The sequence below is a fragment of the Rutilus rutilus genome (assembly GCF_951802725.1).
Source record: "Rutilus rutilus genome assembly, chromosome: 12".
Classification (NCBI taxonomy): Eukaryota; Metazoa; Chordata; class Actinopteri; order Cypriniformes; family Leuciscidae; genus Rutilus; species Rutilus rutilus.
Window position 1 is genome coordinate 37,139,136 of NC_140217.1, and position 24,467 is coordinate 37,163,602.

Genomic DNA, 24,467 nt, shown 5'->3' on the forward strand with positions numbered 1-24,467 from the left:
ATTTCATTTTTGGCCTTTTTGTTAGCATCCGTTGCATTCTTTTATTTTTATTTTTTTATTGTAGTTTTATTAATATTTTGGAATAAATTTTATTTGTATATTTTTATTTTACTGTTAATTTTAGTTTAATATCGTTTTGTTATGTGCTTTTGTCATTTTATTCGTTTTTTTGTTGTTGTTTAAATATTGCTGTTTAGGTTTAATTTATTTTTATTTCAGTTTTAGTTTTTACTAATTTCCAGTTAACATTTTTAATTTCCATTTAGTTTAAGTTTTATTTTATTTCAGTTACCAGAAATGTTTTTAATAGTTTTAGTTAACGATAATAATCCTGTTAACGATAATAATCCTGCTCTGTACCTTTCATTATTTCATAATAATTATTTCACCCCAAGCTTAACAAAAAGTGATAAAATATAAGTTATGTTTTATATTATATTTGCATTATTTTATGTTCTAGTTTGCATAATAAAAAATAAAATAAAAAGTAATGAGGTTCTAATTAGATTTACTATTCAGAATAATAGTCATAATGTCAAGAATATGTCTTAAAAGGCTTTAATTTTCTTTTTTTTTCTTTTTTTTTTTTTGAGGTGAAATGTGGCCTGGGCCTGTTTTTGTGAGATTCACTCACAACCATAATGATTATTGATGATCAAAATATAAGTCCGTAACGTGATTCTTACTTCCAGGCTGTAGTAAAGGACATGACAGCAGGTAAATCTGAGCATTTGTGCACACCCATCTGTTGTTGCTCCCGCGCGTCAGTGTATCGCTGTGCTTTCCGACTGCATATGCCAACACAAAGGGTGCAGAGCAAATGCACCTGTACGCTACACCATCAGAGGTCAAAAGAGAGATCAATCAGTGCTGCTGCAAGGCTTGAGTGAGAAGAAATATAATCAATTTTACATCCTTAAAATAATGCATGATTTATTTTTTCATTTAGAGAATGAAGTGCAAGTGCAACATTTTTTTTTTTTTTTGCCTTTAAGTGTGTACAGTAGTGATTTATATTTTCTGCTTTCTTTTTCATTTTAGTTAGTTTTAGGACATTTGTTGTGTTTTTGTCATTTATAATATTTTTTGTTTTTTTAAATGTCAATATAGTTTTTATTTATTTTATTATTATTTTTTTTAGCACATGGTTAAACTAAATGAAAATAAGAAACGTTGCCATCGCAAATATGTTTATTTAATATTTTTTTCAGTTAAAGTTTAATTAATGTCAAGTGGCATTTTTTGTGGTTTTAGTAATAACCCTTTTTCTGCAAAACGGATTCAAAATATAATAAAAACTATAACATTATCTCAATGATACTAAAATAACACAGAAATTATACAATTAATATTTAAGCATAAAATATTTTATAGCCATATTGTGTACGATCTTAAAATGTCGACTGATGATTGAAACTTGATCTTTGAAATGTCAGCATTAAAGCTTGTATGCTTGTAATCAAAGTAATTTAACTTTTAAACACATTGTGATAAAATGCTACGGTAGTGACCTTATTAAAACAGAAAATAGAAAAGGCATCTATGATTATATGCCGAAAGCATTTCATTTGACATATTTGTGATTTTTATGTATATGCGTCAGAATTAGAACAAAGAATATTTCGCATATGAGATGCTTTTAACAGGAACAATGAATGATGATTATATTATGAGTCAGAATAGGCATCAGTGTGAAACAGGGAATTTGATTATCTGATTGGCCAGACTGTTGTTTTCACATTGGCATCATGTGATAGATTTCTCATCCTGGCTGACTTTTTTTTCTCTTTTCCACTTGGGAAAAAAACAACAGATTGCTTTCTCACCTGTGCATGATTGCTGGGAATCGAACATTACTTCAGCAGCCATTGATTTAAGTTCACTACACAGACACACACCAGCGCATATGGACTGATGTGAATCCACTACTGCACACTTATCACACTGACATTTTCTAAATAATTGAACTTGTGCACTGAAAACAGACATGCAATCTCTGCCATGAAAGATTGTTTCATGACATTTTCAAAAGCGCATAACATTTGATAAAGTGATGCCACTTCAGATTGTCTTTAACCAGACCCACTTGAATGAGACCCGACTGAGATATTATTGCATAAAAAAAGTAAATAAATAAAAGGCTGTTAAAAAGTAAGAAATGAAACTACATTTTCACATTTCTTGGTTCTTTATCATGCAAACCTTGATGCTAAGATGTTTAGGGTGGTTTTTGGTTGCTAGAGTGTTGCTCACTGGCTCAAGTCAAACAACCCAAGCACAAGTCTCTGTGCTTCCAGAAATATTCTGGTTTCTAATCTAAATATGGCTCCTTCAATGCAAGTCTATAGTAAATTTGCCAGAAAATATAGGGTAGGAATTTTTTTTTTTATAAACTGGTTGAAACTCTCTTCACATCCTGATAGCAATCAATAATAGAAGTGGTCTAAATATTAAAACATGTACATCTTCTGTGGACGTCTCAGGACCAAAAAATGTTCGTCCAATCATTGCATTCGGTCCGAATGCAGTGATAGGATGTCATGCCTGCCTGTCAACGTGTGTATTTCCATACCTCTGCGCACCTGCTTGCACAGACATCACGTCATCAGCGCGTTCATTGAGGCTCTGTAGAGCTGAAGACAGACAGTCACAGAGCGCCGCAAACAAACAGCAGCTTTTACAGTTCCTCCTGAACCAAAACAACCAGTTTATGCTGCGCTCACTCCATGTTGTGACCGTAATTACGAGATGACAACTTGAGACGTTCTACTTCACCAGCAGCCTGACCAGCAGCAGCCATATCACCCTGTAGCCCAAGACTGGTTGCCCACTGAAGCTAAGCAGGGCTGAGCCTGGTTAGTACCTGGATGGGAGACCTCCTGGGAAAACCAGGTTGCTGCTGGAAGAGGTGTTAGTGAGGCCAGCAGGGGGCGCTCACCCTGTGGTCTGTGTGGGTCCTAATGCCCCAGTATAGTGACGGGGACACTATACTGCCAAAAGAGCCGAGGTCCTGACTCTCTGTGGTCATTAAAAATCCCAGGATGTCCTTCGAAAAAGAGTAGGGGTGTAACCCCGGCATCCTGGCCAAATTTGCCCCTTGGCCTCTGTCCATCATGGCCTCCTAATCATCCCCATACACTGATTGGCTTCATCTCTGTCTCCTCTCCACCAGTAAGCTGGTGTGTGGTGGGCGTTCTGGCGCAATATGGCTGCCGTCGCATCATCCAGGTGGATGCTGCACATTGGTGGTGGTTGAGGAGATTCCCCCCTTCCATATGTAAAGCGCTTTGAGGTCTCAGAAAAAGTGCTATATAAATGTAACGAATTATTACTTCAGACTCGGATTTATGCGTTTCTATGTCAACACATTAATGCCGAAATAAATCTGCAGCAGTCAGGTGGTACAAGTTAGAGATCTGTAAGTTGTTTACGTTCATTATTACATTATGTGCTTTGAGGCATGAGGTAATTTAACACTGTCTCTCATCTCGTGCCGCTTTGCAGACTCTGCTGTGCACGTTCAAGTGTCTTGAAGGAGACGCGGCTTTGGAGACGCTCTGAAGGGAGGGTGGGATCTCATGTTTTCAAAGCTAGCTCGCTATTGCTAGCCTCTCTGAAATAGCTTACCCTACCTTTAATAAGCTGTGTAATTTGTAGAAGTACATGTTTTGGAGCTTAAAAATTTATAATACACCGAAAATTTGTGTAGTTTTAAACGAGTTACTCCTATAGTAAACATGCATTTTTTGTTTTGTTTAACCATTTATTATTATTTTTGTCTGTTATAAGATTTAGATCTGGCAACACATTGCACAATGAAGACTGGATGCTGAAAATCCAACTTTAGTTAAAATAACATTTTAAAATCTAACAGAAAACAGTTATTTTTTTATGTATATAAGTTTTATATATGTTTTGGCTGTATATAAGAATTTTCATGTATTAATTGCTTTTTTTTATTGCCAATGTGTGAACAACTTGTAACGAAACTTCAAAAACGAGACCTTTCCTGACTTGTCTATGAAAGCCTGTAGACTGATTTGTATGTGAAGGACCCATTGTAGTGTGACTGAATTAAGTGACCTACCCTAGTAAGCACTGTAGTGATGGTAGAGTTAGGATTAGGATTGGGATTAGGTGTAGGTTGGATTAGCTCAATACACTGCCTACTAAGGTCACATAATTCGGTGGTTCACAGAATTCGGCACAACACCTGGGGTGCGTCTCAATCAGCTCCCGAGTTTAGTAGTCAGGGCACTGATCTGGGAGTCTGACATTTTTAGGGCTGTCTCAATCGGGAAATCCTTCCAGTGCACTGAAACTTTGGCTTCCTAAAAAGTGCCACAATGCACCGTAAAAAAACCAGGGAGCTATGATGCTCACTATGTTCCAGTAGTTATGTTGTACGAGGTTGTTGTCATGTCACCATCAGTGTCCCAATGTGTAGTGAGCCAGGGTCCTTACTGTCCTTTCCAGTGCCTGAATTTGGAGGTGCCTAACCCTAACCCTAACCCTAACCCTGCAAAGGTATTTCCAACTTCTTTTTACTTCTAAGGGAAGAACGAAAAAGAACTTCGTCGTGGGTCCGGAATCAGGTTCAGTCTCTTGTGTGCACGAGTACGAGCAAGAGCAATAAGTTGCTGGCTGCAGTTCGCTTAACGGCCACCGGTGTCGCTAATAACACATAATCCCTATAAACATATAAAAGTTTTTATTGGATTTTTACGGTTGTGTACATAGATGAAAACATTCAGTGTACAGACCTTATGTAGCCCATTAATTATGTTAAGACTGTAAGAACTAGTATGAACAACTAAATTAATTAGTGGTAATACTTTTCAGTATCAAATTAGACCAATCTACGTTTTTATGTAACTGACTTTATGAAGTGTTATGAAAGTTATGAAGTGTCTTAAAAAAATTATTTTGATGACTCACTTGTAAGAATAGTCTAAGCAGTTTATGCAACCTGTTTGTATTCCCTCAGCATAAAGGTAAGATCTTACTGATTTATGAATGAACCGCTCGTTTTAAAATCTTCCCGGTCTACTGACATTTGTTATGACATCCGCCTCAAACTTTACAATGCTCATGATAACTTTCATTAACTCTCCAATAAGTAAATCCAGCTAATTACTCTTCGACAGTGATGCCATAGAAATATACAGAGCTACCGCAATAATAGAAGTTCAAACAGCGCTTGTTTCTCTGACGCACATGTGTGACTCGGATTTTAAAAAAATATATATATATATATCTCTTCACCCGTCATCCTTCACCTGGTTTGAAAACCAAAGACATGCTGATAATCAATGTCACCATTAAATCTCATAAACACGGACACACATGCACATTGGAGACGGATGCTACGAGTATCAATCATCCTGACCTCCTCCTATCTTTTCCTCTGTCCTTGATTCACTACGCTCTTATGCAACAGAATGTGCGCCTGCCGCCATATGACATCTCGCTGATGGCGTGTGTGTTTGTTTGCGAGTTATTTTGAGCAGCAGCATCAATGCAAGACCTGTCAGTGTAGGAGGGTTAATAAGCCTCGAGACTTCAGAGCGTTTCGCTTTTCCTCGGTTGAGATTTGTTCCTGTGCTGGTGGAGGGGGGAGCGAGACATGTTGTGCTTTGGGATTTTTGGTACACATTGCATCAAACAGCGTTAACAGCAAACAGGATATGAAAGATGAAGTCTGAATGCGCCAAGACATGCGGTGGGAGGCAACGTTGGGTCTGATGTGTGTCGCAAAGGCTTCGGGCCCTTCTTTGTCGACGTGGCTGGAGAGCGAGTGTGTTATATAGGTGTTGATCCCCCTTATGTGGCTGTTAGATTAAATCTGAACACAGAATGAAGAAACAAGCATAGGGTGAGGTCAGACTGAACACTGAAACTTTTACTTTGAGTGGTTTAAGTTTGAAAGGACACTAATCAAAAATTTGATATGCAAAATAAACGTACCAGATTAAGTAATATCGCAATTATTTCCATGATCCCACAGCACATATATTTGTATTTTACCACGAAAAATACCCCAAAATGTCTTTTGAGCCTTTATTTTGTGTGTTGCTTTTAAAAATTCTACAAATACTTCTACTTATAGGCAGATTATTCTAGATCATTTCTTCAAGATGCGTGTGCAGTTTGATGCAAAAAGATTCCAGCAAGTTTTTTTTTTTTTACCCACGCTGAACGCAAAAATGCTTTGAAGTCCACGAAACTGTAGGATAACCCATATCAAAAATATTATATGCAAAATAAGTGTCCCAGAAGTCGTAGTTCAATTATGTCTGTGATCACACAGAACTTATATTTGTATTTTCCCTTGAAAAATCCCCCAAATGTGTCTTTTTAGCTTCTTTTTTTCTAGGTGATTTCTTCACGATATGTGCAGTTTGATGCCATTTCATGACCCGATGGGATGCAACAAAAGTTTCCAGCAAGTTTTTTTTTTTCACCTTCACTGAAAGCAAAAATGCTGCAAAGCAACAACGTGAAATCAACATAACCGTAGGGTAACCCATCTGTCACGTAATGACTTACCTGTTCAATGCCTTTTACTGAATTACATTTAATAGTGGTCTATTTTTTATTAGCGTTTTAGATAGAATACCACAAAATTCAACTATACAAATACCAAAAAGCCTAGAGGGTTTAGATAAAAAAACGTACAATAAAATTAAATAAATAGAAATAATAAACAAAATAGAATAAAAAAAAATTCGGTCACATTTTCACTTTTAGTAAGAACAGGCAAATACATTGCAAAAATGTAGCTTTATAAAACGGATAGTTCCGGTCCTTAATTCTGATTGGTTGAGCCGCATTCAAAGTAAGGAATAATTGATGACGGGGCCGTTTAATAATTTGAAAAATAATGCACACCCGAGGTGGTAATGCGGCCACAGCGCAAATCGCTCTTGTGTGTAGGAATAATTTATTGCACATCTATTCCCAAGCCTCCAGTGCTAATTCCAAAACATCATTTGAGAGCTAGTAACAGAGACTTGAGCCACTTATAGCATATTAATGCAGTTATACAGAGAGAGAGAGAGAGAGAGAGAGAGAGTGTGTGTGAATTACCTGAGTCTGTGCATGTCAACTGTGTTCGGCAGCAGCGTCTCTAATAATAGCGAAACTGTAAGTTTATCTTCTCCAAGAACAACGCGTAGCTTTGTGTTGCTTTTATGATGTTAAACTATTTTACTGACAAAATGATCAGAGCAGTGCTGACAACACGTTTCTGTGTCTGTACTGTATGTGTGAGTGTTTCAGTGGGAGAGAGAGCGGGAGAAAGAGAGTGTGCTTTCCGTACATAAAAAAAAAAAAAACGTAATTTTGTGGCAGTTTTTATCCCATTGTTAACTATATTTATTTGCTTGGTCAGTGTCGTTGTGAGTTTTGGTTCTTTCGCTGTTGTAGTCTGTAAGGACCGTGAAATAACTGAAATCATTTGGCGAAGTGATTTGTAACTGTAATGCGGTCAAGACCTGCCAGGAACTACTTTAGTCGTGCGTTTCCCTGATAATAATTGCACACCTTAGAACGTTTGTCAACCAATCAGACTCAAGCATTCAACAGCCCTGTGGTATAACCCATTGTAAATTACTCTTATTGCTTTAGTCTACCTTGTGTTGTGCCTGGTAAGGACATGTGTTAGTTTGGGTGCATAATGCTAGAACAAAGATGAGAACACAGCTGTCTAGTTAAAGAGTGAATTGTAGTCATTAATGGCTCATTATTTAAAAGATCTATTAGCCCGCAGACTCCAGCAGTCGCCTCTCTGATAGCTTCGGTTTTATACATCTGTTTCAGTATGAGCCTTTTGAGAAAGCATCATGTTTAAGTATTGCAATATCACCCTTGAATTTCTAAAGTATCAGATCAGTTGCAGAAATTGAGATGTGAAAACAACACAACCAAAGGACCCTTCAGCAGTTCTCTGACATGGACTGACAAAGACATCATTAACTCCCCTCATTCTTCTGATAAATGTATCCGTCTGAAGAGCATTAATATCATTGCGGTAGTTCATTTTTTTTTTCCACTAGATAATTTAGCTTCTATATTTGTGGTCAGAAATGTCCCGGGGTTTGAGCAGTGAGTAATGGGTGTTATTACGAAATCACTGGCGAAATTCATTTGTTACTGCATTTGTTCAGCATTTTCTCCTCCTTTTGAAGAAAACTTGTCAATCTTCATGTTCATAAACAACAGATTTAAAATGATGGCAAACAGACCCAAATAGTGTTTCAAATATCAAAAATCAAAGAAAGCAAGTCTTATTTGTTACAAATCACCACTGCATTTGCAGTCATCTAACATTCAGCAATAGGTGTTAAACTAAAGCACTTGCAATGTGTCGTTTGTGTTCCAGTAATTAGCATATTCATTAGTGCGATTTGCATTGATTAAGTTGATTTAGGCAAGAATGTATCAGCATAAAAAGGAGATGTGGTGAGCTGATTAGTTAAATGACAGGCCTATATGTCTAAAACCAACAGAATACGCTAATAATTCAAACGCAAGACAGCAGAGGTCGTACGAATGTACAGTACAGCGTATAATTCAACCTAAATTGATCTCAGTTATCATGTATGCAATATTTTATAGACTAATATTTCCACTCTTGTTGTTCGGTTCGCTTTGTTTCGTTGGTCCAAACCAAAAAAACGTAAAAAATATTTAGCTCTGGACCGATTAGCGTTCACATTATAGCATATTAACACCTAACCTAAAGATACCGAACCTAAAGGCACAGGGATATGTTCACAACCTGATTGGTCGGCTTTTATTACGTATATTTAGCGACGGAACTTACTGAACATCAAAAACAATGCTGTGTTCTGGGATAAATGTGCTCACTGTATGTGCGTAGCCTACATATGATGGTATTTAGACCTGCTGAGAACTCGTGAGGAGCTTATAACATGTGTAAAGGAGTCAAAACAGTGGCAGGGATCCCTCCGTCACACACACACACACAGATCTGCTGTGAGGAGACGCGGTTCTGATGTCTGTGCTGAACTGTGATGGGCAACATCAAGACTATGATGAGAAAAAAAACTGGTATACCTGAGCATTCTGTCCTTTTTAGGGTCGCATCTTGTGACATCATGTCCTGTTTTTGGTTCATATTTAATTCAAACCACACCAGAGTTCGTTTGTAAGCGGAGTGAGACTCATCTTTTCAGTGTTCTCGGTCCGCTTGTTTAGTGCACAACAGGGTTCGGATGGCAGCGTTCACACTTATTCAAATGAACCGCACTAACAGAGCAATCGCACCAGGGTTCGTTTTAATCCAACCAAACATGCCGAGTGTGAACACACCCTTAGAGTAAAATCGAAGATACATATGAGTGCATGTTACTAGTGCTATAAGTGTGCACTGTTTTTGTAGCGTGTGTGTGTTTGTTTGAGTGCGATGCGCACATGTTGAACGAAGAAGATGATCAGCTAGGCACAATCTTTTCATGTCAATACTAGTCTCTCTCCTGCAGAGTAATCTGTAATCAGGGCGAGGGTATGGGTGGGTGCGTGGATGTCTCGGATAGACGGCGGCTGTGTAAAAGGTTTTTTGGGTGAGTGGACGGCAAACAAGGAAATGAGGGTGATCAAGAAAGGAGGAGAGCACACAGGGGCAGCGAGAGAGATTTATAGCATGCCTAGACTAAAAGCACTTGGGAAATTATGCAAAATTGCAAACCTAAAACACTCAGTAAGTAGCACACCGAGCAGTCGGAACATTTCTAATGAGCGCTAAATTAACGCCATGATGTCTGGTGATGGATTTGAGACAGACATTAACCTGCAATCAGACGTTCTTTGAAATGAGCCACAGCCGTACCCAGAGAAGATCACAGCTATATTAGCATTTGAGTGTCAACGCAGTGATTAAATGTCTTCATTAATAAAAAAACCTCTGTCTGATTAGAATGCCGGCTGAAGGAAGCGTTTTGTGTGTGCATATGCATGTATTCATCATGAGTATATATATATATATTTTTTTTTTTACCATTTCAGATTAAGATTCGGATTTCAAACGCCACTCAAGTAAGCAACCACACCGTTTTCTTTATTGCATAATAAATGAGCAAGTTGACACGGCCATACACCCAAACCACGCATGTGGCCACATTTTTCAAGAGTTTGGGGGCCTGCAAACAACCCAAGACTGGCAAAGAAACTGAGCGTCATTTTGTACAAAATTAAATGCTGCACTAATGACCCAAATGAGTCACAAAACCACAGAATAACCATTATTATCTCGGATATATGGGTTGAAGACACTCAACTTGTGATTTAAGACACTTTTATCCAAAGCGTACTATCTGGAGTATGTGGTGTGTTGCTTAAAGAGATGGTTTAACTATCATTTACTCACCCTCATGTCATTTCAAACCCGTATGACCTCATTTGTTCTGTTGAACACAAAAGAAGATATTTTCAAAATGTATCTGGGTTTTTTTTTTTTCTTGTCCATAGAATGAAAGTCAATAGGGTCCCATGTTGTTTTGGACCCAAATGGACCTTTGGTTGTATAGAGAAAAACAGCTGAAACACTCTTTAAAATAGCTTATAATTCATACAGGTTTGAAATGATGAAATAATTTGCATTTCTGAATGAACTATCAAACCCAAGCTCATGGCAATTTGTAACTATTGTACATTTTGGTGAATTGGTGGATAATTCATACAATTTTATTCATATGTTTTTTAACGACCTGCCTACGCCCCACTCACGGTTATGTTTAGGGGTGGACCTTCATGCTTACATTTTTCTAAAACTTGTATGTTTCCATATAAATCAAATTCATATACGAAATCGGCACCTTGTAAAATAGTACAATTTTCCCAAGAGATCAGTCTGGAACTATCCCTCATAAAAGTCTTGTGGGGTTCGAACCCATAACCTCATTTCACTTCCAGCTCAGATCTTGAACCACAAAGCCACATTTTCTTAACCAGTAGCCAACCGATAACCTCAAACTCTCGACCCTAACCCTAACTTCCAGGTGTCACAGTTTGGAAAAAGCAAACCCACATCCTCGGACACACATATACATCCACTCACCGCCATCGTCCTCATCGAAGGAGTTCATGCAGGGGAAGTAGATGGCCAGGGCCTCAAAGGACGCGGACAGGCTGATGCGACTCTGTGAGCGCTCCATGTAAAGGCCCGACGTGGGTGCCGGCGCCGTGTCCGCAGGCTTGGGCAGGCGTGCCTGGGCATTCTTCACGCGGAGCACGGCACGCGGCGTCTTGGCTAACTTTCACCGGCCCCTTCGCCAGCCACGAACAAGAGAGAAAAACAAACCCCAAAGCACCCTCGTACGTCCCTGTGGACCTGGTTTGGGTTCAAGAATCCTGTGAAGATATAATGTCCAGACTTCTTTTGGTGTCTCCAAAGTCCTTGTTTTGTTTTGTTTCTGTCCAGGTCTTCAGGACAGAGAATTAGGACGGATGGAGTCTCATCTCAGAAGCTGATGTATCAGAGCTGTCCTGGATCTGCTTCAGAGAACATGATCTGTTGCTTTTCTGTCTAGCTGATCCCTCACCGGGCTGTGCACTGGATAGATGGATGGATGGATGGATAGCATATAATGCCGTGTGTGAGAGAGAGAGAGAGAGAGAGAGAGAGAGAGAGAGAGAGGTGGACAAATGGACAGAGAGAGAGAGAGAGAAAGAGAGAGAGAGGAGAGATGGGATTGAAGAGACAGACGGAGAGAGAGAGAGACAGACGGGGAGAAAAGGTTCTTACTATTCTAGCAGTCTGAGGCTGATTCACTTCATTCAGCGCTGAGCTCTTTGTGGAGACAAAAAGGGGGAGGAGGCACCCAAGAGCTGCTGCTGGGATTCAGGATACTGGCCAATCACAGGCCAGATGTCTGGATATGGGCGTGGCCACAGTCTACAGGCACAATAACTGTGAATATCTTTCATCCGTTCACAGACATCGACCGGCTTGCTCTCTCTTTAGCTAACACGGTGAAGTGAAAGCTGGGAGATTTCAGACATGGTTTGATTGCCAAATGTTTTTGCAAGAGTAAATCACACGCATTCACAAAAAACTGCAACAGTTGGCTTTTTCTTAAGATGTATCAAATCAATAATGTTTTGAATATGAATGTCAAAATAAGTACTCTAACCCAAACCCCCCCCCCCCACACACAATTTTTTTTTTATACTGAATAATTAATGTAAATGTTTTTATTGACAATAGTACATTTAAATAATAAATGAAGTTGATAAAAAAAATGTACTCATCGACCAGTTTGTACATTTTTTTTATTTTATTTTTGCACTTAATTCTTACACACACAGAGGGTCCTATCTTGCACCCAGCGCTTTGTACACCAACGCATGTATCATTCCTTTGCACCCGACGCACAGCGGACTTTTCCCTCCACAGACGCACGTCGGTAAACTAGGAAATGAACTTGCGCTTCCGGGGGCGGTTCAGCGAAAAGAGGAGGTGTGTTCCGGCCCAAACGTTCCCTAGTGCTATTTTGCAAGTTTAGAAAACAATTCCGCGTTGCGCATGTTATTCATATGCTATTTTAAGGGTGCATGCTTGGCCATAATCAATGACGCGCATGCACTTTGCTTATCTCATCTACACACAGACGCAGCAGTTCGCATTTTTAGAAAACCATACATTATTACAAGGAACAATATTAACACACGAGGGAAATCATTGTTGTGTCCATGAAGATGTGAAAAAAATAGGCATAAATCTAGCTTACACATTTACCCAGATTTTTATACCCCTGTTTAACCGAAGCTAATTTGGGTGTGTTTCTCCATCCCCATACAATGTCACTTCTCTGTGTTTTACGGCCCTGACGAGAACGTCGGTCTCCTCAGCTGTGAACTGCTCCTGGCGTGTGTCTGGCAAATCCGCCATTATAATATCAACCCGCCATGGAACAAGCGTGCCTGCTCTTAAAGGGAATGTGAGATGTCGCTCTGATTGGTTTATTTCACGTTACGGCCAAACCACACCTATGAATAACGAAGCTACTTCAGACCAACCCATTTTAGATTTGCGTCGGGCGCAAGAGTCATTTATCCCGCCGGAATTATAGCAACAGCGCCCAAGACCCGCCCACAAAGTTACTTGTCAACTAAAACTATTCATTTTAGTTTATTTAAGCTTAATTTCAATTAAGTAAGAAAAAATATTTGATGAAAAACTTGCCTAGGCAAGTAGCTGAAATAAAATAAGTTGAAGTACTAACATTACTAAAGCTAAAATTTAAATAAAAATGAATCAAAGCTAAATAGAAAAACAGAAACTAATAAAACTGACAAAAGCACATAATTTTAATATAAAAGCTACTTCAAACTATTAAAAAATACTATAATTTTATATAAATAATAAAATAACAAAAATAACTGGTTATTTGAGCTGTATATTTTTCTAAACCATCTACTTTAGTGGGACTTCTTTTCTAGGTTTGAACTTGTGTGTTGTGAATTTATATTAACATCCTTTCCTAGTATGTTTGATGTGAATAGACCAGATTAGGGTTCTTCGGCTTGTAACAACAGCAGAACCCTTTTTATTAGGTTCCATAAAGAATCATGCTTTGTAAGTGCAATAAAGTTGTTGTGGAGTCTCCTACAACATGTTTACATGCATCAAAGGTAAAAAAAACTGTTTAATTTCCTCATAATATACATTTGCACATCATCACATTTTCAATGATTCTCAAACGACTCATGAGATGAATCAATCTCTCTAAATCCCTCCTTTCCACGAGCTACTCTGTTCTGATTGGCCAGACAGCTCAGTCTGTTGTGACTGGCCTACCGTGTACAGCGCGTCGAAAACAAAAACGCCCATTGCCATAACAACGTCAGCTGTCCTGAGGCTTCCTACACTGTAAACACAGTAACGAACAATGACGTTGATTTGACCATATCAATGCGAGTGCGATGATGAAACATTGGAAGAACTATTCATTCAACCCGAACCTCCATCGCAAGGACGACTCGAGCGGGACGTTTCTCAGTGATACACTACTCAGTTTGAGGTACATTATGAGATGTTGCAACTGTAATTCCTCACCATCAGCATTAACAAGTGCATGTCCATCAACAAACCGATTATTTTACTTGTACTAATTTATTTACCGAGTATTTTGAGTATGTGGAAACTGTATCAATAACAGTGCATGTATGCAATGTATACACTCACCTAAAGGATTATTAGGAACACCATACTAATACTGTGTTTGACCCCCCTTTCGCCTTCAGAACTGCCTTAATTCTACGTGGCATTGATTCAACAAGGTGCTGAAAGCATTCTTTAGAAATGTTGGCCCATATTGATAGGATAGCATCTTGCAGTTGATGGAGATTTGTGGGATGCACATCCAGGGCACGAAGCTCCCGTTCCACCACATCCCAAAGATGCTCTATTGGGTTGAGATCTGGTGACTGTGGGGGCCATTTTAGTACAGTGAACTCATTGTCATGTTCAAGAAACCAATTTGAAATGATTCGAGCTTTGTGACATGGTGCATTATCCTGCTGGAAGTAGCCATCAGAGGATGGGTACATGGTGGTCATAAAGGGATGGACATGGTCAGAAACAATGCTCAGGTAGGCCGTGGCATTTAAACGATGCCCAGTTGGCACTAAGGGGCCTAAAGTGTGCCAAGAAAACATCCCCCACACCATTACACCACCACCACCACCAGCCTGCACAGTGGTAACAAGGCATGATGGATCCATGTTCTCATTCTGTTTACGCCAAATTCTGACTCTACCATCTGAATGTCTCAACAGAAATCGAGACTCATCAGACCAGGCAACATTTTTCCAGTCTTCAACTGTCCAATGTAGCCTCTTTTTCCTATTTGTAGTGGAGATGAGTGGTACCCGGTGGGGTCTTCTGCTGTTGTAGCCCATCCGCCTCAAGGTTGTGCGTGTTGTGGCTTCACAAATGCTTTGCTGCATACCTCGGTTGTAACAAGTGGTTATTTCAGTCAAAGTTGCTCTTCTATCAGCTTGAATCAGTCGGCCCATTCTCCTCTGACCTCTAGCATCAACAAGGCATTTTCGCCCACAGGACTGCCGCATACTGGATGTTTTTCCCTTTTCACACCATTCTTTGTAAACCCTAGAAATGGTTGTGCGTGAAAATCCCAGTAACTGAGCAGATTGTGAAATACTCAGACCGGCCCGTCTGGCACCAACAACCATGCCACGCTCAAAATTGCTTAAATCACCTTTCTTTCCCATTCTGACATTCAGTTTGGAGTTCAGGAGATTGTCTTGACCAGGACCACACCCCTAAATGCATTGAAGCAACTGCCATGTGATTGGTTGATTAGATAATTGCATTAATGAGAAATTGAACAGGTGTTCTTAACAATCCTTTAGGTGAGTGTACATTAGCCGAGCTCTAGAGTGAATGAGCTGATGTAACATAAACGTTGGTAAAACAAATATTTCCTCAAAGTTGTGAGAATGACAGACAATCTGCATTAAATTTGCATTAAAAGGGCAATATACTAATGTTTTGTCTTGATGTCACAACGAAACGGCTTATGACTTTGTTTGAAAAACGATTCATTTAATTGACTCAGAGTCAACTCTTACTTTTGAAAGACAATAACTTTATATACGGTGAGCTTTCAGATTTAAAACTTTGCAGGATGTTTTCATTCACTTAGAGCTATGTTACACACTATATGAAAGGTCACTTTCAAAAATCCATAATAGGGGCCCTTTAATGGTGTTATAAAGAACCTTTTTAATAATGGTTTATTTTCATTAATAATAATTTTTGTTACATTTTGTTAATATTATGCTTGCTACCCCTCTATCTTCATGGTCTTATAATAACTAGTATAGCCTCTATTTTGGTTTTACATAAAAAAAATTGACCGTGCCAAAACAACAGTTATTAGCTGAATACACAAACATGGTAATTGACACTGAACATGAATATATACATAAAGAAAAGAAACAAAACACAATGAAATAAAGGCCAAGTTCAAGTGAAATATCTTCATTATGCTCTATGTGAAATTTACCAGGTTTACCTGTTTTATTTGTAGGCTACCTTTCATTTGTTTTTAGAAACTGAGGAATGGTAGAAACCGCATCCATGACCAGGCCTGTTGCATTTGACTCATGTTGTGGATTGAAGTAAATAGCAACAAAATGACAGTGAAACCACCCCATTTGTTAGAGAATAACATCTGATGATTGGTAATTTAAACATAGCCATTGACAGCACCCGTGGGCTTCCGCTGTATTGTATTGTACCTTTAAGAAGTGGAATAAAAGAATGACACTGCTAGCTGAGAACAGTCATCTTCTGTTAAAGACGCATTTTTTCTTCTGTGTGTCTGGCAAGAGAGGCTAAGTGTGTGTGTGTGTGTGTGTGTGTGAGGGCTGAAAATGTCACCTGTGCCACCTCAATGAACAATCACAGCTCTACTGCAAATAATAAACGCAGAAGCATCACTCATAGTTATGAACGCCTCATAACCAATGCTGACAATCTCTGCCTCTCTCAAAGTGCATCCTGTCAGTTTTTGAATAGATTTATGTGTGGTTTAGCCTCAGGAGGGTTGCCAAAGTTCATCAGATTGTGTGATAACCCTCATTTATTTACTATATTTTAAAATTTTCTGACAAATTTGTAGTTCATTCATGTTGCTTTGTGGTTGCTGGATTGTTCTGGGTGGATGCTAAGGTTGTCTGAGCGTCTGTTAGCACACTGCTATGCAATTGCAAGGAAGTTTTAGGGAGATGTTGCTAAGGTGTTTTGGGTAGGTGTCTGACTTAACAAATACCACAGATTACAATGATAAATGTCGTATTTCTAGTACCACAGTATTATCACACAGTGCCATGGTAGTGTCACAGTAAGGTTTTATAAAGGTAATTATTTTAGTCACTACACAAAACAAAGTACCAAAAAGTAACATGATACTGCCATTAGCTTTGAACATGTACCATAGTAATCTTGGAAGTATCTTGGAGCAGTGATAAAGCTGAAATAAAATAAAATATAAATATAAATATTAGATGAAAAAAAAATGTATGTTGTTTTGACAGCTAACTAAAAAATAAATAAGTTGTAATACTAAAATTACTAAAATTGAAATAAAAATAAAGCAAAAAAAAAAAAAAAGTGACAAAAGCACATGTAAAAAAACATACCAAAAATGTAAAATAAAAGCTAATTCAAAAAATTATAATATTAATAATAAATCATGCTAAAATAACATTGCCTTGGAGTATCAAGGAACCTCCATCTGATACCATAACTGAACCACAGACTAATAATAAAGCAATTTATTGTATGAGATATTTTGAATAGTGCAAGGTTCAGGGATGTGATTGTGCGAGTGAAAAAAGCAGGACCCAGTGTGTAGCACTTTTAGTTTTTTTTAAACACCTGAATCAGTCATTTACTGCATGAACTACCAGGCTCTGTGAAGCGTGACAAATGGAAATATGTTTAACAGCTATAATTTATTTCTAGTAATACAAAACAGGCCGTCTTAACATCTTCGGGAAAAATGTAAGCGCGATAAGTGCTATTCTGTAGTTCTGTAAATAAAACAGCTGTGCTTCCAATACCGATCAATCTCATTCAGTAAATAAAACTCCACTCAAACTTCTACAAATCATTTACAGAGAACAGTTTTGGTCCATGAACTTGAACCTGATCCCACAAGAGGCCTGAAACAGTGTAACAAAACTGCACAAACATGCATTACTTCAAATTATTTATTTTTATTACTGATCTGCATGATTCATGTGCGTCATGATTTTAGGCCGAAATAACAGGAATTAATACGGAAGAATCACATCCCTGAATGTTTGTGTGTGCGTTCTTGTATATATGGTTTATGAGAACACAAATGTGTATAATGACATGGGTATTAGAATAAACATGGTTTAAACCAAATGGCTTAAAATTCATTTTAAGGCCAAAGGTTTTCTGTGATGGGTAGGGTTAGTGTAAGGGGACAGTCTAAAAACCATTACGTGTGTGTGTGTGTGTGTATTAAGAGTTGTCTCGTATCGTAGCCAACGGCAGTTGAGTTGGTTCTTCTTCAGTGCTTCACTGACCTTTTACCATGTTGTTCCTCCTACCAGCAGGACCCAGGGGAAAGGGGCCGTCTCACGGTGATGACATCTTAAGTGCGAGACATCAATGAAACCTGACAGATGCTGGGAGTAAAAGTGAAGACAAATTCGTGTTAGAAGGAGACAACATACGAGAGGAAGAGGATTGTTCTCTCCCTCCAAGAAACAAACAACATGTACTTGCAACAGTTGACACCCCTTCTGTTCAAAGCCCCTTCTGTAGAAACCCATTATCATGGTCTGATATTCCAAAAGAGAATTACCATTGTAATGTGTTTCTGTGATTCCCAGAAACCCTCTTGCTCTATTATATGATGGACATTATTGAAGATCTGTACCTCATTTTAGACTATTAACTCAAAGAGCCAACCTGAACAGCATTTTAAGGTGCACTCCAGATATAAGGGTGGCTATTCCAAATAATACGCTCACAAAATACTGTACAGTCCATGGCAATTGTGAACTTCATTTGAACTTAATCGATTATAGATTCCTAAAATCCCAAGAACGATTTTATACTAGTGAAAAAACGGCGGCATGAAGCTTCAAGTCCTTTGCGAATCTTTTGTTTTGGATCAAGATTCGTAAAAAATCAGCAAAACTTTTTTCCGTCGTCAGATCAATAAAGGACTATATATTATAAAAATTATTGATTTTTACTGATATTATAGATTGCACTTTAGTGAAAACACTTACTATTGTTTTGTTTTTGCGGTGTTCTCGTTGCATTTACACTGCTTTAAAGGGATACTCCACTTTTTTTGGAAATAGGCTCATTTTACAACTCCCCCAGAGTTAAACAGTTGAGTTTTACCGTTTTCGAATCCATTCAGCCGATCTCCGGGTCTGGCGGTACCACTTTTAGCATAGCTTAGCATAGATCATTGAATCGGACAGGACCATTAGCATCTCTCTAAAAAAAATGACCAAAGAGTTTCGATATTTTTCCTATTTAAAACTTGACTCTTCTGTACTAAGTGTACTATCGTGTACTAAGACCGACGGAAAATGTAAAGTTGCGATTTTCTAGGCTGATATGGCTGGGAACTATACTCTCATTCCTGCGTAATAATCAAGAAACTTTGCTGCCGTACCATGAGTCCAGCAGGCGTAATGATATGATGCAGTGCCTGAAAATAGTCCCCAGCTCGGTAACTTCCAACGTGACCGGGACTAAGTTTGTCTAACCTATTAGACCTATTTTCAGGTGCTGCGTCATATCATTACGCCTGCTGCACTCATGGTACGGCAGCAAAGTTTCTTGATTATTACGCAGGAATGAGAGTATAGTTCCCAGCCATATCAGCCTAGAAAATCGCAACTTTACATTTTCCGTCGGTCTTAGTACACGATGTAACTACAGAAGAGTCAAGTTTTAAAAAATATCAAAACTCTTTGGTCATTTTTTTGAGAGAGATGCTAATGGTCCTGTCCGATTCAATGATCTATGCTAAGCTATGCTAAAAGTGGTACCGCCAGACCCGGAGATCGGCTGAATGGATTCGAAACCGGTAAAACTCAACTGTTTAACTCTGGGGGAGGTGTAAAATGAGCCTATTTCCAAAAAAAGTGGAGTATCCCTTTAACCAGCAGATGTCCACAGCGTTTCGAGAGCTTCGAAACAGTGAATCATTTTGAGAAGCATTCAGTTCAGTTGGTTCGAGTCTGATTCAAGAACAAATGACTCTTATGAGCCGGTTATTTTAACTGGTTATTGAATGGCTGCATCAGAAATCGTATACTTACCTACTATAGTAGGCGAAAACAGTATGTGACAAAAGTATGTCCGAATTCACAATACTCATAAAAGAGTAGGCAAAAAGTACCAGGATGACCTACTTCCAGTGAGATTGTGAAGTTCGTATACGATGGACACTTTACAATCCCATTAGGCCACAGGAGAGGATTTGTGAACGACAGTGAAGTAACACAACAGACGCTGGTTGGTCACATGATAATGACAACATGGCGAATGTAGTACATCTGGATTACATTCGTAGGCTACTACACACACTCATTCATACTATATAGAATGTACTTTTTTAGCAGTCGTGAAGTAAATACTTGTTCAAAATAAGTACCTACTCAAGAGAGCATGTGATTTTGGATGCAGCCAATAATTTGACACTTGAACTGTTTGAATCAGCGTCACGAATCCTTCACTGAATCCATGAGCGGTTACTAAATCAACCGAATCAGAATGTTATTACTTCTAGTTATAGAATATAACACAGCCTATGGATGGTTGGAATGTTTATCATATAATTTATCAACAAATGAAGCAGACAGGGTCAATTTTGACATAATGATTTTTGTGACTACAGCTGCAGCCTCTATTGGTGATTTTGGAATGCTTCAACATGTTTCTTTCTGGTCAGTCATATTGTTTTAGAGCCAATTCTTGATATATGATGTCATGATCACGATAGGGTATTATATCTTCCTTTATTCATTTTGTTCAGTTGATGCCTTCCTCTGGAAGCAATAGCTTTTCCTGCTAGGAGAACACACAACATATGGGATTAGAGACATAACAGCATCTTTATTTATTTTTTCATTTTTCAGCACACTGGCCTCCTGTACAAACACATCCTCCACTATTATCCTGTCAGAATGTATTTGAAAGAAAACTTTTACCTTATTTATCTCAAATGCAGACTAGTTTAGTATCTTGGGGAATCTGAGCACATTGTTGAGATCTCTTCGAAACTCTACACTCTTAAAAATAAAGGTTCCTAAGGGGGCTTTTGCAGTGATGCCATTGAAGAACCATTTTGGGTTCCCCAAAAGAACCTTTCAGTGAACATTTTTTTTCCCCCTAAAATCTAAAGAAACTTTTTCCACTCTAAAGAACCTTCAGTGGAATGGAAAGGTTCCATTGATGTCAAAGGTCCTTCATGGAACCATCAATGCCAATAAAGAACCTTTGTAGTGGAGACACATTTGAGATTACTGGGGTATTTTTTCTCAGGTGAAAAATCAGGCCATTGGTAAAAAAAAAAAAGAAAAAGGAGAGAACCAAGGAGAAACAACTGAGATATTAAAGAGATCTCATTTGTGGTATTTCTTTCCTGTGGAGCGCCGCAGTGTGGATGGCCTATATTTTATGGTCCAATTGTCTGCATTTTTTATTAACATACTGTCTTACTCTGAAGGCAACTTGTAAAAGTGGAGCTCAACTGACATCCAGGTCAAGCTGATGTGGGCCATAACACTTTTAATTTTGCAGAATCATTATCAGCCACCAGCATCTCAGTCCAGAGCGGGGGCCCATGGTTTGCCAAAGCTTTTCAAACTTTAATTACTTAATAGTACTTCGATAAAGGTAATTACGGTAAATATATGGTTATTTGATAAAAAAAAAAAAGAGGCCCTTGCTGTGAAAAGTGCCACACACACACAAACCCAAGTGATTGTCTGGTTCTTTTTTGGGGCATGTCGTATTGAAGCTTTGCTTGATCTCGTCATTTTACCAACCAAGCAAAAACACTCAGTCTATCGCAGTATTGCAAAATCCACTTATCGGATTTACAAAGAGCTGTGTCCAAGGGCCAATCCCTCTAACAGCTTTTAATATCAACATAGTGCCACACGTTTATCTCTCATTCTCTGTCTATCTCTTGTTTTCCTAATATGCTGACTTCCCCTTTCGTTTTGGCATTTAACTTCAGTTTATGACAAATATTTGTTGTAATGCCACGCGGGTCGCCACAACACTTCTGATTTACACTGCACGCAAACCTACTGAGGTAAGAACTGGGATTAATTCCACAGATTTATGTAATTCCCTGGTGAGCCTGCTTTTGGCATCTTAAAGGGATAGTTCACCCAAAAGTTTTTTTGTTTTGTTTTTATCACTATATTATAACTACTAAAACTTTTCATGTTGATTTTAGCCAAATGTTTTTGTGCCAAACTTGCATTAGTCGTGTCTATCTAAAAAAAGACTTTGGTAATCTGTAGCTGGTGATTTGATAGACATGAACCCACAATCATGACCATGGCTGACTGATGCCCGTAAACATGAAACAGACGGGTGCTCTCTACAGGAAGTGAAAGCAAGAGACCAACCTCGATAGTCCGTCTCTGGCTGTGTGACATTTAGAGCTGTACATTTAGAGGTAATTTCAGGTGTTTAATGTATATGCACACAGCAGGAGGTGTAATGTCACAGATCATCTCATCCAAGATGCCAAACTGAACCAATTCATGGTTAATAAATTATCCCAAATTGAAAGCTATTCTTAGCCAGTCTGCCTACTGAACATACTAGCCTACCACAGCTCGCACCAAGTCCAGCTTTCTAATACAAAAGTCAAGAAAATATGTTTTTCTGATATCCGTAAAATCCAAATCAAACCAAATCTGATGCATTTTGACAGCATCCATTAAAATTACACCCTCTTCAGTAAATGGGCTGCCATTAAAATAAACATCCTCTTTGTGTTGTCAGCGTCCCGATGTCTCAACAGATAAAAACCCTCTTAGGCTGTCAGGTCTCATCTCCAGCTTTTTAATAACACCGTTGATACATGCTGACTTCTTGGTAACTTATGTATTCTAATTTCTAACTTTATTATGGACAAATATTTTGGTTGTCCTGAAAATGACCATATAATAATATATGAATATAAAAAAATAACCCTGGAAATGACGATTGATGGACAGGTCATAATTTTTATTCGTTTAAAAAAAATATATAATTCATGAAATAAATTCTATAAATAATGTTAATATTATAATAAATATTGAAATGTTTATTTCAATCTTAGTTTAGTTTTTTTTTGTTTTTTTAAAGTGACTTCATACAGAACAAATTTAAAAGTTGAAAAAAAAAAGTAGTTATTTATAGTTCTTTTTAATTATAAAACCACAATTATCTCTATTTCTTAGTCCATCAAATCTTTTTCTTCCTTATTTTTCCAGATGTTTATTATGCAACAGCTTCTTTTTTGTTTAGACCCGCATCATTTGAGTTACTGAAACACTGCTTAATTCAGAATCCTGTTGGCTTTACCATGATTTTTTTATGATAATCTAATCCTCTAATCTTGTTATGTTGATGGCTGTGTGAGTTGAGCAACATGCACAGATGTAATCTCACCCGTTTACTCCTGGTGTCTGTTATTTGTGTTGTTTCCTAGGCTGCTGATAGTCTGAATGCTGGGCATCTCGTAAAAGGAGCTGCAGAGCCACACACTGATTTACTCTATGTACAATTGTAGCAGCTCCTGCTCTAAAAACGGTCCCACTTTTAGGACACTGGTTGCCACACGAGAGAGTCTCCTTCGAGTCGGCCTATTTAAACACGTCCTACACTGAACTCAGACTGGGTTATACAACAGTCTGGAGATTAGACAATGAGTGAGTTAATATATGTGCAACAAAACACTGATAACTATGAAACATTAGCTTGTTGAGAAGCCAGACAATGCAAACAACACTGAACCTCACTGACTTTCATCATATGGACAAAAAGAAGACTTTGTATCCACACAAAATAAGAAAGTCATACAGGTTTAGAACGACATTGGGGTGATTAAATGATGACAGAAGTTAAAATTGCCCCTATTATGCTATTTTTAAGGTCCCTAATTTTGTTTTGGAGGTCTCCTAATAGATTTACATGCATCAAAGGTAAAAAATTAATTAGAAAAAACACTAATTTTCTCATATTATACATTGCACATCACATTTCTCAAAGAGTCAGAAAACGGTTTTGCTCTAAACCCCTCCTTACCGAGAGCCTACTCTTCTCTGATTGGTCAGATGGCCCAGTCTTGTTGTGATTGGTCTACGGCTTACTGCGAGTGTTGGAGGCTTCTTCAGCACTTAATACACAGTGATACAAACAGTACCGATGGCTTAATTCGTTTCGTATCAATTCCACTACGAGTCCTCATCTTTTTGAAGTGGAGGCAAAGTGGATTCGTAACGCTGAAAGCATCGTCTTCTCGACGTGTCGACAACATGAACCAAACTCTTCCAGTCTCAGCTACAACTACGGTGTTTGAGGGCGGGTCAAAGTAGATGTCATTCGTGGGCAGCCAATGAAGACCATAGGCTAGAATTATGCAAATTTATTACATTGTTACATAGGTGTGTAACAGGAAGTGAGACTGGAATCGCTGACAACTCGTTACAGTCAGGAGACAATACCTTTATTTGTTGTGCACTTTTAACTTTAAAACTGTGCAGACATTTTTACATTCACAAACATCTATATTACACTCTACATTAAAGGTAATATCTGAAAAAGCATAATAAGGGCACTTTAAGGTTTAGCATGTATATTATGTCCAGTGTCACCAACTATTTTCAATGGAAAGTAGCTAAAG

The 24,467-nt window shown here is 38.2% G+C and overlaps 1 protein-coding gene across 2 annotated transcripts in view; it reads right to left on the minus strand.

Moving 5' to 3' along the window:
- Positions 1–24,467, minus strand: part of rims4 (regulating synaptic membrane exocytosis 4) — a 49,101-nt gene that overhangs the window by 20,920 nt on the left and 3,714 nt on the right. The window contains exon 2 of one of the 2 annotated variants that reach the window (XM_084426520.1): positions 18,112–18,213. In XM_084426520.1, the coding sequence (XP_084282646.1) occupies positions 18,112–18,121 (10 nt within the window). In that variant the 5' untranslated portion in view covers positions 18,122–18,213. Of the gene's footprint in view, positions 1–11,080; positions 11,793–18,111; positions 18,214–24,467 lie in introns of those variants that run through there. The other variant, XM_084426519.1, reaches the window with a different exon arrangement.